At 38.6% G+C, this 12,111-nt stretch overlaps 1 protein-coding gene across 1 annotated transcript; it reads left to right on the plus strand.

Annotated features, from left to right (window-relative positions):
- The first annotated feature begins 33 nt into the window (after positions 1–33).
- On the plus strand, positions 34–12,043 carry nemf (nuclear export mediator factor). Its single transcript, XM_084742894.1, has 32 exons — positions 34–201; positions 331–399; positions 1,353–1,455; positions 1,777–1,902; positions 2,036–2,184; positions 2,308–2,375; positions 2,505–2,594; positions 2,715–2,788; positions 2,894–2,964; positions 3,067–3,142; positions 3,285–3,425; positions 3,534–3,742; positions 3,829–4,002; positions 4,106–4,169; positions 4,286–4,374; positions 4,483–4,586; positions 4,682–4,744; positions 4,868–4,980; positions 5,793–5,850; positions 5,935–5,993; positions 6,071–6,194; positions 6,284–6,545; positions 6,627–6,669; positions 8,113–8,162; positions 8,275–8,416; positions 8,771–8,848; positions 8,989–9,204; positions 9,321–9,356; positions 10,353–10,459; positions 10,542–10,585; positions 10,684–10,763; positions 11,679–12,043. The coding sequence occupies exons 1-32, from the start codon at positions 143–145 to the stop codon at positions 11,754–11,756; spliced, it is 3,219 nt and encodes a 1,072-aa protein (XP_084599020.1). The 5' UTR covers positions 34–142; the 3' UTR covers positions 11,757–12,043.
- The last annotated feature ends 68 nt before the right edge of the window (positions 12,044–12,111 follow it).

The raw sequence follows: 12,111 nt of genomic DNA on the forward strand, positions 1-12,111 counted from the left end.
TCGGCTTCCGTAAAAATATCCTGCGTGCGCATGTCCAGAAGTGCTCTGCATGTTTTCCTTGCTGATGTTGCACTAGAAGTATGAATTATTTGCCTCCCTCTTAACCTTTCTTTTTCTGGTTGTAGTCAGACGTTTAGTCACCATGAAAACCAGATTTACCACTGTGGATATCAGGGCAGTTATTGCCGAAATCAATGCCAAGTAAGTGATATGTGTGTTGTTGCCTTTAGCCGGGCTGCTAAGCTAACAAAGTTAACCATCGTTTATGTGGATTTGTCTCCAGATGTTGATCATGCATACATTCACTTATTTTGCCTTATGCCTTCACAGCTACATCGGCATGAGAGTAAACAACGTGTATGATATCGACAATAAGACGTATCTCATCCGTCTGCAAAAGTAAGAACAATTTGGAAACTTGCCTGCAAAACTGTCTGAGTTATATGGCATGAAGTTCGTAAGCAAAGTGCCACGATATGAAATATTCCATTACAATTGAAAGTAATGCATTCATTATTGAGAATACTAGAGTCTATTACCACTAATGTGATTGAAAATATCTTAAAGTAAAAGTTTGTATCATACAGCAGTGCCTCTGTCAGTTTTAAATGATTATACATTATTTTATATCACTGATGATTACATCAACAGTTAAGCTGTAGTTTAGCTTATTTCAGTCATTTAGATAGTTTAATATATAACAATGCATATTTTATTCGCTCACCTGTTTTGTATGTAAAATCTCTATGTGAAAGTATATGATGTAAATGTGAAATAGAAAGTACAGTATTTGCCTTGAAATGCAATGTGAAGTATTATGAAATGGAAGTACTCAATTAAAGTATGAGTGCCTCAATGTAAGTAAATATATTTTCTAGACTTTTATGTTCACCTATTTATTTGTTCACTTATTTATTATTTATTGCTTTATTGATTCTATTTTGCTACCCCTTTGCGGGTGTAATACTGTCAGTTTCCCTTTTGTGTAATTGGTAAAGGATTATTTAATGCTCCACTTTCAATTAGGGATGCATGATAAATACCAGGGCCAGTAAATTATTGTCAGATAATGAGACTTTTATACAGCATTATTTTCTTTCTTCTTCTTCCTTACCCTCAGCTTTACAAAAACTACAGACTGTATGAACTTTTCAAAATACAAAAATGTGAAATTATCTAACTAGTACTGGCCATGAAAAGCAGGTTAAAAAAACATATTGGGCCTCTATAGTAAAAAAAAGTGTGGTATTTACCTATGAAATGTAGTAGGTAGAAGTACTTAAACTTGAGTAATTCTGATTTTCTGCACTTTTAGTGCTTGTGTATAATTTGGTGTTATATTGTTGTCTCAGGCCTGACAGCAAAGCTGTTCTCTTGGTTGAGTCTGGGACTCGTATTCACTCCACAGACTTCGAATGGCCCAAGAACATGATGCCTTCGGGCTTTGCAATGAAAGTAAGAACATCTTGTTGTTTATTGGGTAAGATTGACCAACTAAAAAAATGTATAATTTTAACTGTATTGTAGCCTTGTATAATATTTTGAAATGTCATTCAAGTCAGATTTCACTGAAACCTCCATATAAACCCTTGTTTCCTTTAAGTCCAGTATGAAGAACATCAACCAGACAATTTGACATGTTGATCCTATTCTTAAAATCTCATAATTATGTTAATATATTTTACTTTTTTCAACAATTCCCTTGTCAGGGCTGCAATTGTTTATTTATGGATCAGAATTGATGAAATTTAATGTTTCAACCAACTTTCTCCATAGTGTCGGAAACACCTGAAGACACGGCGTTTGACCCAGGTTAAACAGCTTGGGATTGACAGAATTGTTGACATCCAGTTTGGCTCAGATGAAGCTGCCTACCACTTGATTATTGAGCTGTATGACAGGGTGAGAAAACACTGAGATGTGCACATCAAACTTAAACACAACACGCTACTACCCCTGCTGTTCTTATCATATTGTATCATGACACTGATGCACGTCTTGGTGTATGTGATGGTCTGTCCATATCCGTCTTCAGGGGAACGTCATTCTTGCAGACCATGAATACACCATCCTGAACCTGCTTCGGTTTCGTACAGCAGAAGCAGAGGACGTTAAGATCGCTGTGAGGGAGCGGTACCCTGTGGAGAGTGCCCGACCCCCTGAACCCCTCATCAGTTTGGAGCGGTAGCCACATCTTTACATATGCTTGATGAGTTTGTGGACCAAATGGCCATAATCTGAATGTCAGTAAACATATTATTTCTTTATCAGTGAAAACTAATTCTCTCTTGTTGTTTTTTTATGTAGACTCACTGAAATCCTTGGCCAAGCACAGAATGGGGATCAAGTGAAAAGAGTCCTGAACCCTCACCTTCGTAAGTAACCAGGCAGCCAGTTCTGAATTGTTCAACTAAAGTGCATACATATAACTTGTTTTTTTGTATTTTGTGTTTTTTATCAATGTAAATAATCAGTATGGCCATGCTTTGTGTTCTTTAAAACAGCCTATGGAGCCACTTTGATCGAACACAGTTTGATAGAGGCAGGACTGCCAGGCTCTGTCAAAGTTGACAACCAAACTGATGCCGCCCAAGGTACAGTAGAGCAGTTGGACTATAGTTAGTTGCAATAACAAACCAGTTTTAGATTTTACTTTTTAATGCTGTTATTCTGTAAACGCATTGTATAAATGTATAAATGCATTGCTTTTCCAGTTGCTCCTAAAATTTTGGAAGCACTACAGATTGCAGAAACATATATGGCAAAGACTGAGAACTTCAGTGGCAAAGTAAGAGGGCTTTCACAAGCATTTTTTATTATATTTAAGGGAAAGTACTTTTGGATCTTCTACTAGATCTGTTATATTCACACACTCTGTTCTGTGTAACTCAAGGGTTACATCATTCAAAAGAGTGAGAAGAAACCAAGCTTAACTCCTGGCAAACCCAGTGAAGAACTGCTCACGTATGTTCTACTTTGTTTAATGCATGTCTGTCCCAATGGAGAATACAATATATGCTTTTTTCAACTGGTTATTGATATGGTGTAATGGTGTCACACTTACAGATATGATGAATTCCACCCATTCCTCTTTGCCCAGCATGCAAAGAGCCCCTATCTGGAGTTTGATAGTTTTGATAAGGTAAACATTAGCATGGTTGCTTACATGGTTTTATTTCTCGATTCATTATTTGGGAAAGAATATTGATCCTTTCTCCATTAAAATGTGAGTTCCTACTTTTTGCAATAATGTGGTATCAATCAGTTGCGATCCTTTCACTCAGGCAGTGGATGAGTTCTTCTCCAAGATGGAGAGTCAGAAGATCGACATGAAGGCCTTGCAGCAGGAGAAACAGGCTCTGAAGAAGCTGGAAAATGTCAAGAGGGACCATGAGCAGAGACTGGAGGCCTTACACCAAGCACAAGTTGGCTTTACTGGCTAATTTTAGCTTTGTCTGCTGTAAACACTGCACACAATGGCTCCTGCTTTTCCATATTTTCAATTAACTTGCATCTTGTCTGACGTGTTGCAGGAAGTTGACAAAATAAAGGGTGAACTGGTGGAGATGAACCTGCCAATAGTGGAGAGGGCACTGCAGGTGGTACGCAGTGCACTGGCCAATCAGGTGGACTGGACTGAGATTAGCATTATCGTCAGAGAAGCACAAGCTGCTGGGGACCCTGTAGCCTGCGCCATCAAGGAGCTGAAGCTGCAAACCAACCACATCACCATGCTTTTAAAGTGAGAAAATCTCTGACACAGAATCTTAAGTACCACAGACCACTTTCTCATTTATTACGTCATTTGGTGTGTTTTTTCTTCTCCAGAAATCCATACATTTCTGAGGAAGCCGAAGAAGAGGAGGAGAACAAATGTGTAGTGGAGGAGAAAGGGAAGAAAAACAAAAATAAAGACAAAGGACAGAACAAGAAGTTACAAAGAAACAAGCCCATATTGGTGGATGTGGATCTGGGCTTGTCGGCCTACGGCAATGCCAAAAAGTCAGTAGATACACACATATATCTCTATTTAGAAATAGAATTGCGCATTTGTGGGGAAAGTCATACGTGTTGTTTTTACAGCAGTGTCATTGTGCTTTTTTAGGTACTATGACTGCAAACGCAGTGCTGAAAAGAAGGAACATAAAACCATTGAAGCGGCAGATAAGGTGAGAAAGCTGTTATATTGTACACTCAGGTTTAAGTCAAGGAGAAATGTAAGGAAAAGAAGTGGCCATCATTCTTTTATATATTATTAAATGTCCATCATTCCTTGTCATTCCAGGCGATGAAATCTGCAGAGAAAAAAACACAGAAAACACTAAAAGAGGTTCAGACTGTGACCACCATTCAGAAAGCCAGGAAAGTCTACTGGTAAGACGCATGTTTCTATAATGTACCTGTACAGACTTTGACTTTGAGTATTTTCATGTGTAGCAGTGGAGTTTTTTATTCTCTCAATCATCTCTCTCCTTTTGACAGGTTTGAGAAGTTCTTATGGTTCATCAGCTCAGAGAATTATCTCGTCATTGCAGGAAGAGATCAGCAGCAGAACGAGATGATTGTCAAGCGCTACCTCCGGGCAGGTAATGAACAAACTTCTACATACACTGTTACCATTTTAAATGCACCTTAAAAACTGGACTGGTTTATCCCCTCCTGTGTACCTTTACTTTGTCAGGTGACATCTATGTTCATGCTGACCTCCACGGAGCAACTAGCTGTGTCATCAAAAACTCCTCAGGTAAACCATATAGCCTCTCATGTGGCTATTTGACTTTATTTTATTGGTGTTCATTTTCCACTCATTTGTTCTATTTGTGTTTCTTTTCCCTTCTTTCTCTGCCTTTCCTTTTTCCTGCTTCAGGCAACCCCATCCCTCCTCGCACTCTGACAGAAGCCGGCACCATGGCTGTGTGCTACAGTGCTGCTTGGGATGCAAAGATCATCACCAGCGCTTGGTGGGTTCATCATCATCAGGTGAGTTATCGATATTATGGGGGATGAATCTACTGCGTCCATGTTTTCATTTGATCCACGTTTGTGAATTACTCTGGCGATGCCACGCTATGTATTTCTATTTCTCACATGCTGAATATTGATTTTCCATTTCCCCGTTTTTAGTTTTGTGGGACAAATTGGTGCCTGTCTTCTGTTAATATTTCAGTCTGGTCCAATTCATCCTTCAGATGCCTGTTTTAAATAGACAAAACACTTGGAATTATGTGTTTTACTTCATTCCATAGTTTTAAAATCAGTTGACTGGTTCAAAGTGGCTGCCAGATTTAGGGTTAAAACAAAGTAGAATATTTGTTTTCAACAAACCAAGACAACCAAAAGACAACCTCCATAGTTTTATCCAGCCACTTGTTAGCAACCACTTTCTTTAAAACACATAAAAGCTTCAAAGTTCATGAATGGGGGCATTTGCTGATATTTTATGATGTGGAACAAAACATGAAAGTCTTTTAAATCTCTTAACCACAAACAGATTTTAGGATTCCAACCAAAAACCCATTGACTTAGAGATGAGGGAACCAGAAACGCTAATATGCTAACTAATTTCCAGGTTTTAGGACTCATTTCTGCAGTACTCTATTCTAAAAGAGGGAAAAACTCCACAGGGTAACTCTAACGTACAAGTGTGTTATCAGTCACTGGGAAATAAAACTAGAACACAAGTCAAGCAACAAAATAAGTGTTTAGATTTAGATTGTGACACTGATATAATAGAGATGTTGGCATTATTTTTTCATTAATTAGTGGTGTTACATCTATTATTTTTTTTTCAGGTGTCTAAGACGGCTCCTACTGGAGAGTACCTGACCACTGGAAGCTTCATGATCAGAGGTAAAATTTAAGGTTTATATATTTTTTTAAGGTACTAGAGTCAAATATGTGAAGATAGCTGACGTTTGATTGATTTCTTTCCAGGAAAGAAGAACTTTTTGCCACCTTCTTACTTGATCATGGGCTTTGGATTCCTCTTCAAGGTAAAGCACCACCGTGAGAACTATTTTAACTGTTTGTTATCTTCAAGGAATTAAGTTTCTGGCTGGTGTCTGTGCAGGTTGATGAGCAGAGTGTGTTTCGGCACCGAGGGGAAAGAAAGGTGAAGACTGTGGAGGAAGACATGGAGGAGGTCACATCCAGAACTGCCGAGCTGTTGGAGGAGGAGGGAGAGGAGCTGATAGGTAGCACACACAAACATTATACGCTTAACTTGCTCTATATTTAACAACCGCATTCAGGTGTTGTAACTTGATTCTGTCGCCTGTTTCAGGTGACGACAGTAATAATGAAGATCAGGGTGACGAAAGAGAGGGAGGAGATGGAGAGATGGAAAAGATTAAAAAGGAGGCGGAGGGGGATGATGATGCGTTTGGAGATCAGGCTGAGGTTCCTGAGAACGACAACATGGAGGCAGAGGGAGAGGAGGGGAGAGAGGAGGACAGTGGGCAGGAAGAGGAAATGAAAAATGAAGACAGTGAAGAGTTCAGCTTTCCAGATACGACCATCTCCCTCTCTCATTTACAGCCCAGCAGGTAATGTTACCACTGCAGATACTTCAAACACTATCACAGCTCATGACGATATAACATGAAACTGTCCCTCCTTCTTTCCAGGATCGCTCAGAACCCTGGTTTCAAACAGGAAGTGACCGCTCAGGTAATTAATTACAATCATAAGCCACATACATCACAGCAATCGACCCTTCTTAAGCAGTGTTGAGCAAGGTGCTTTCAAAAATTAATAAATTACATGTTACTAGTTACTTTAATTTTAAAGTAACGACTTACTTTACAATATTACTGTGTAATGTGTTACACTACTTTTGTGTGACTTTCACCAAAGTAACCACAGAAGCACTATAAGACACTATAAAATGGCAGTAACCCTACTAATAATGAATTCTGTTACTTCATGGCCATTTAATACAGGATATTACTTTTGTAGACTTTTGTCAGCCCCAACATTGTTCCTAAGTCCCGCCCCTTTTTGCTCTGTGTTCCACTAACAGTTGAGCGAGCTTGGTACCCTGCTAAACCTCAAATTCTTCTTTCCTGTTTTCTCTATTTAGACATGTGTCTATGTTGAAAAGAAAAACAGATTTTGAAGATGGTGCGGGGGAACCTGCATATATTTGCATCTTGAAGGAATTGTGCTAGTGCTTGATTTGTCCATTCTGGGCTACTGTAGAAACGTGGCAGTGTCCATGGAGGTATGCAGTTATAAACAGCTCATTCTATAGTAACAAAAACACAAGAATTCTTATTTTCAGGTGATTATACACTAATGAAATCATACATCTGAATCTTATTCCATTCTCTGCCAGTAAATGTCGGCAATACTTGCTCACTGCACTTTGAAATTAGCTCTTGTTAGCAAAACGCTAGCTAAAAAGTTAACGATTGCCATAGATTAGCTAGCTAGTTATCTAGCGTTTTCTTAACATTAACTAACTAAACAACTATATATTTAAATTTTACAGCTCCCCCAGCAACATATTTAAACAATTGTAAAAAATTTGGTTTCCTTTTCAACACAAGTCAAGCTGAACACAGAGAATATCTGAGTACAGGAAACAAGAAAGAAGAAAGTTGACTGAGGTTTTGCAAACTTTCTCAACTGCACAAAGTGTGAAGCCTGACGAAGGGTCATTCATTCATTTTCTGTAACCGCTTATTCCGTAAGGGTCGTGGGCTGCTGGAGCCTATCCCAGCTGACATTGGGTGAGAGGTGGGGTTCACCCTGGACAAGTCGCCAGTTTATCGCAGGGCTGACACATAGAGACAGAGAACCACTCACACTCACATTCACACCTACGGGCAATTTAGAGTCACCAATTAACCTAGCATGCATGTCTTTGGACTGTGGGAGGAAGCCAGAGAACCCGGAGAGAACCCACGCAGACACAAGGAGAACATGCAAACTCCACACAGAAGGGCCCTGCTCCAGCCAGCTGGGGGATTTGAACTCTGGATCTTCTTGCTATGAGGCAGCTGTGCTAACCACTGCACCACCGTGCCGCCCGACGAAGGGTCATTTTCCAGTAAAATGATAAATCATATAACACTTCATATTAATGCTAATTAATTCTTTTCTTTTCAGGCTGAAGTAGACTCACAGGGGAAGAAACACATGACTGCCAAGCAGAGAAGGTGAATGAATGGAAGATAATACATGCAGTTAACCGTGTACTTCTTCCTGTTAAGGTCACACCACAAAGACCCAAAAAACGTTTTTACTCTGTGTGTTTATCTCTGCCACTAGAGAAGAAAAGAAGAAGAAGCAAAAACAGGAAGGGTGTGACACAGAAGAGAAGACTGAGGTTTCATCTGGTGGGCCAGTAGTCGATCAGGGATCCAAAGGTGGAGGCGGCTCCACCCAGCAGCCAGTGACGAGACGTCAAAGGGTAAGATAAGATGTTCTGTTTTCTTAGTGAACAAATGTAAAACAAAGTCATAACAACTTCATTACATGGTGCTTTTAAGTTTAAAAATCTTCCAAATTCACAAATTTATGGGGGATAAAATTTAGAAAAGAAAAATAATATCCACAGCTAAAACTTTAGAATAAATATAGTATTTTTTTTATCACATAAAACAAAATGAATGTAGAGAGTATCAAATGCTATACTATAACATCTTAGATAGCATTTTGTCTAAAGAATTACATGTCATAATTAGTTTGATGGTTCAATTTTGAACACTGTAATCTGAAAATTTAATCTTTGTTTTTCCTGTGTGTATTTCTTCCCTGTTACTAGAACAAGTTAAAGAAGATCAAAGAGAAGTACAAAGACCAGGATGAAGAGGACAGGGAGCTCGTGATGCAGCTGCTCAGGGTGAGGATGAATACAAACAATATGGACATGCAGTCATATCTTTTTAATTGACAGTGCTGTCACAACGTCTGAAAAACATTCAAGTGGTAACTGAAGGTTGGGTCTACAAAGTGACTAGTTCATGTGCTTTTCTTCTTTAGTCAGCTGGCCCCACAAAGGAAGAGAAGGATAAGGGGAAGAAAGGAAAGAAGGGGAAGGGGAAAGACGAACCTGTCAAGAAACAAGGACCTCAGAAACCAACCCAGAAACCTCGTAATGTGGACACAACAGCGAAGAAACCAGAGCAGGGAGGAGGGGAAGATATGATGGAGAGACAGCCTGGAGAGGAGGGAGGTGCTGCTGAACAGGAAGAAAAGGTACATGACACTCTTGTCAGTAACAGTGTCTTGCAAAACTTGCAAATTTAAATCATGAATTAAATGTATACATCCATACTTAACATGTGCTTTGTCAATGCTGTCCTCTATTTCAGGAGGATGATGTGGACCAGGACAACCCTGGAGCAGAGGTGAGCTCTTAATATAAATATGTAACTGTGGATGAATAGCTGTCGAATAGAAATAAATCAGTATTCACTCTTTAGTGTATTTTTAAATGATTCAAAGAATATTTTAGAGATAAATTAATGTTAAAGGGTAACTTTGGTAATTTCATGGAAAGAGTCTACAGAGGTAGTCTCTTTTGTTAAGGAGTTAGATCCATTTTGTTGAACTATAAACAGCTGTTTTTATTAGGGCTGGGTATCATTTAAAAAATTATAATTATAATACCAGTACAGTGCTGATACTGATACTCTGTTTTTTAACAAGGTGCAGTTGTCGACCTAGACGTTTTCTTTATACTTTAGTCGGTGCTTCATCTGTTGTATCATATTCAGTTTTTCCTGAAATAATCCTTCCACATTGTATGCATTTTTTTTATCTGACACCACAGGCATGTACTATAGCCATACATTTCAATGTTTTGGTTTCAAAACCTTACAAATAGTCATTTATTTCTAGATCTGGATAACAAGAGGCTATAATTCAGGTATTGTTTGACTGGGAAAGTTTTGATACTACTTGGTCCTGAGTTATTTTAATAGATACCTTAAACTTAGTGAGTATTGGTCGAGATAAACCCTTAATTTACAGCATTAGATGTTAAAATATCTTGAGGAGTGAGAAGGAAGTTGGACATCAGAGAAGCAGCAGGGAGAAAACAGTGTGTAAAACCAGAATATTTTTACATCTAATGCCGAGAATTAAGACTTGGTGATGGAAGAGAATAATGAAGATGGAATTTTATTTTGTTTTGGTCAAGTCTAAATGAAGTAAGTTTTACAATCATGAAATTAATGTTTCTGTAAATGAAGTCTGGTGGCTTTGACAAGCAATAGAAACAGCTGTTTTTGGTTAAATAAAAGGGATCTAAAGGTGCCTTTTAATTCTGCTTTATTTTGACCCAGGAGTAAGTTTTTTTTAGTGCATTAGTCTAACTTTAGTTTTCCTATGTGTTGCCTCAGGAAGCAGAGAACCTGCTCACCTCTCTGACCGGCCAGCCTCATGCTGAAGATGTGCTCATGTTCGCTGTGCCAGTCTGTGCTCCATACACCGCCCTCTCCAACTACAAGTATGTACAATTAACCATTTTATGTATGTAAGAGACAAAAGTGAAGAGTCCATGGGCTAAATGAGTCATTTGTTTCCCACAGACACAAGGTGAAACTGACACCTGGTTCTCAGAAGAAAGGAAAAGGTATGATTAGTGATCCATTGTCATATTCTTTAAGCCTTTGTGTAATGTTTTTACAGTGCTTTTAGAATTGACATTCATGTTATTTTTGTTTCTACCAGCTGCTCGCACTGCAGTTCTCAGCTTTATGAAAGCCAAAGAGGCATCAACCAGAGAGAGGGACCTGTTCCGCAGCGTCAAGGTAAATAAAAACTGGCATTTTTCTTAATAAATAATCTATATGTAACATTTCAAAAGGACAGTTTACCCCAAAATCAAAAGTATATATTTTTCCCCTGGTCTGTGGTGCTGTTTATCCATCTAGATTTTCTTTTGGTGCAAGTTGCAGAGTTTTGGAGATATCAGAAGTACAGATGTTGGTCTTCTCTCCAGTATATTGGGACTAAATGGCGCATTGCTTGGGGCGCTTAAAGCACCAACAAACTGCATTTGAAAAGTTTGAAATCAGTGTCTCTTTCCAAAAAACATGAGTCAGTTACTCAAGATAATCCACAGACCTTGTTGTGTGCAGTTTCTTGTAGGAACTACTTTCTTGCTTTTAGAAAGTAAATAGTTCCAGTATATTCTAAAGTAGTTCTATTAGATCCTACTGCAGAGAGAAAGTAGTTCCTACATGAAACTGCTCACAACAAGTTCTGTGGATTATTTCGAGCAATCATATCATGATTTCTGGAAAGAGACATTGCTGTTCAGTTTTTCAGATGTCTTTTCTGGAGTTTTGAGCACCATAGGACAAGTGCATGGAGTTCCATTATCTTGGAGAGAAAGCAGACATCTCTGACGCCGATATCTCCAAAACTCAGCAACTCACACCAAAATAGTATAGATGGATAAGCAGCACTACAGGCCAAAAGAAAAATGTGCATTTTTGATTTTGGGGGTGAACTGTGTTTTATGATAGAAAATAACGAAAAACAGCCCAAACCCTTAAGACAGCTAATTTAGTGACAGTATATAGGCTAAACAAAAAATCAAATAAGTGAATAATTGAGAGATTACCACATGATTAGGGATGCAACTAATGATTGTTGATTGTTTGGGTTTCTTGATGTTACAATTCAAACTGCGTCCTCTCTCATATCACCTTGTGCTGCAGGATGCTGATCTATCCAGAAACATGCCGGGCAAAGTTAAAGTGTCAGCTCCAAACCTGCTGGCTGCCAAGAAGAAATGAGAGCAGGTGAATACAAACCAGACGAGAAGTGGATTATCAGTTTTCAACATAGAACTGCAGTTCAGTGGGACTCTGCCAACTTCTACCTTTTAAACAATTACAGGTTAAGATCTAATTGTCAGTGTTTGGACATGAATAATTTTATTCTAGAGACTGATTGTATTTGTTGACCAACAATTCATTTGAAATGAAAACATAAATTAACAGAGCTGAATAGAACATGTATGTGTTTATTCTGTACAAAGAAACAGTATGCACTGTATTCTACAATAAAAAACACAGAAGGAAACATTGTGCAAACCTGGCAAATACAAACAAAGCCCTACTGACATGAGGCAATTCAGTGCAATGTGGC

The sequence above is a fragment of the Lutjanus erythropterus genome, chromosome 18 (genome assembly GCF_056507025.1).
Source record: "Lutjanus erythropterus isolate fLutEry1 chromosome 18, fLutEry1.hap2, whole genome shotgun sequence".
Taxonomy (NCBI): domain Eukaryota; kingdom Metazoa; phylum Chordata; class Actinopteri; order Lutjaniformes; family Lutjanidae; genus Lutjanus; species Lutjanus erythropterus.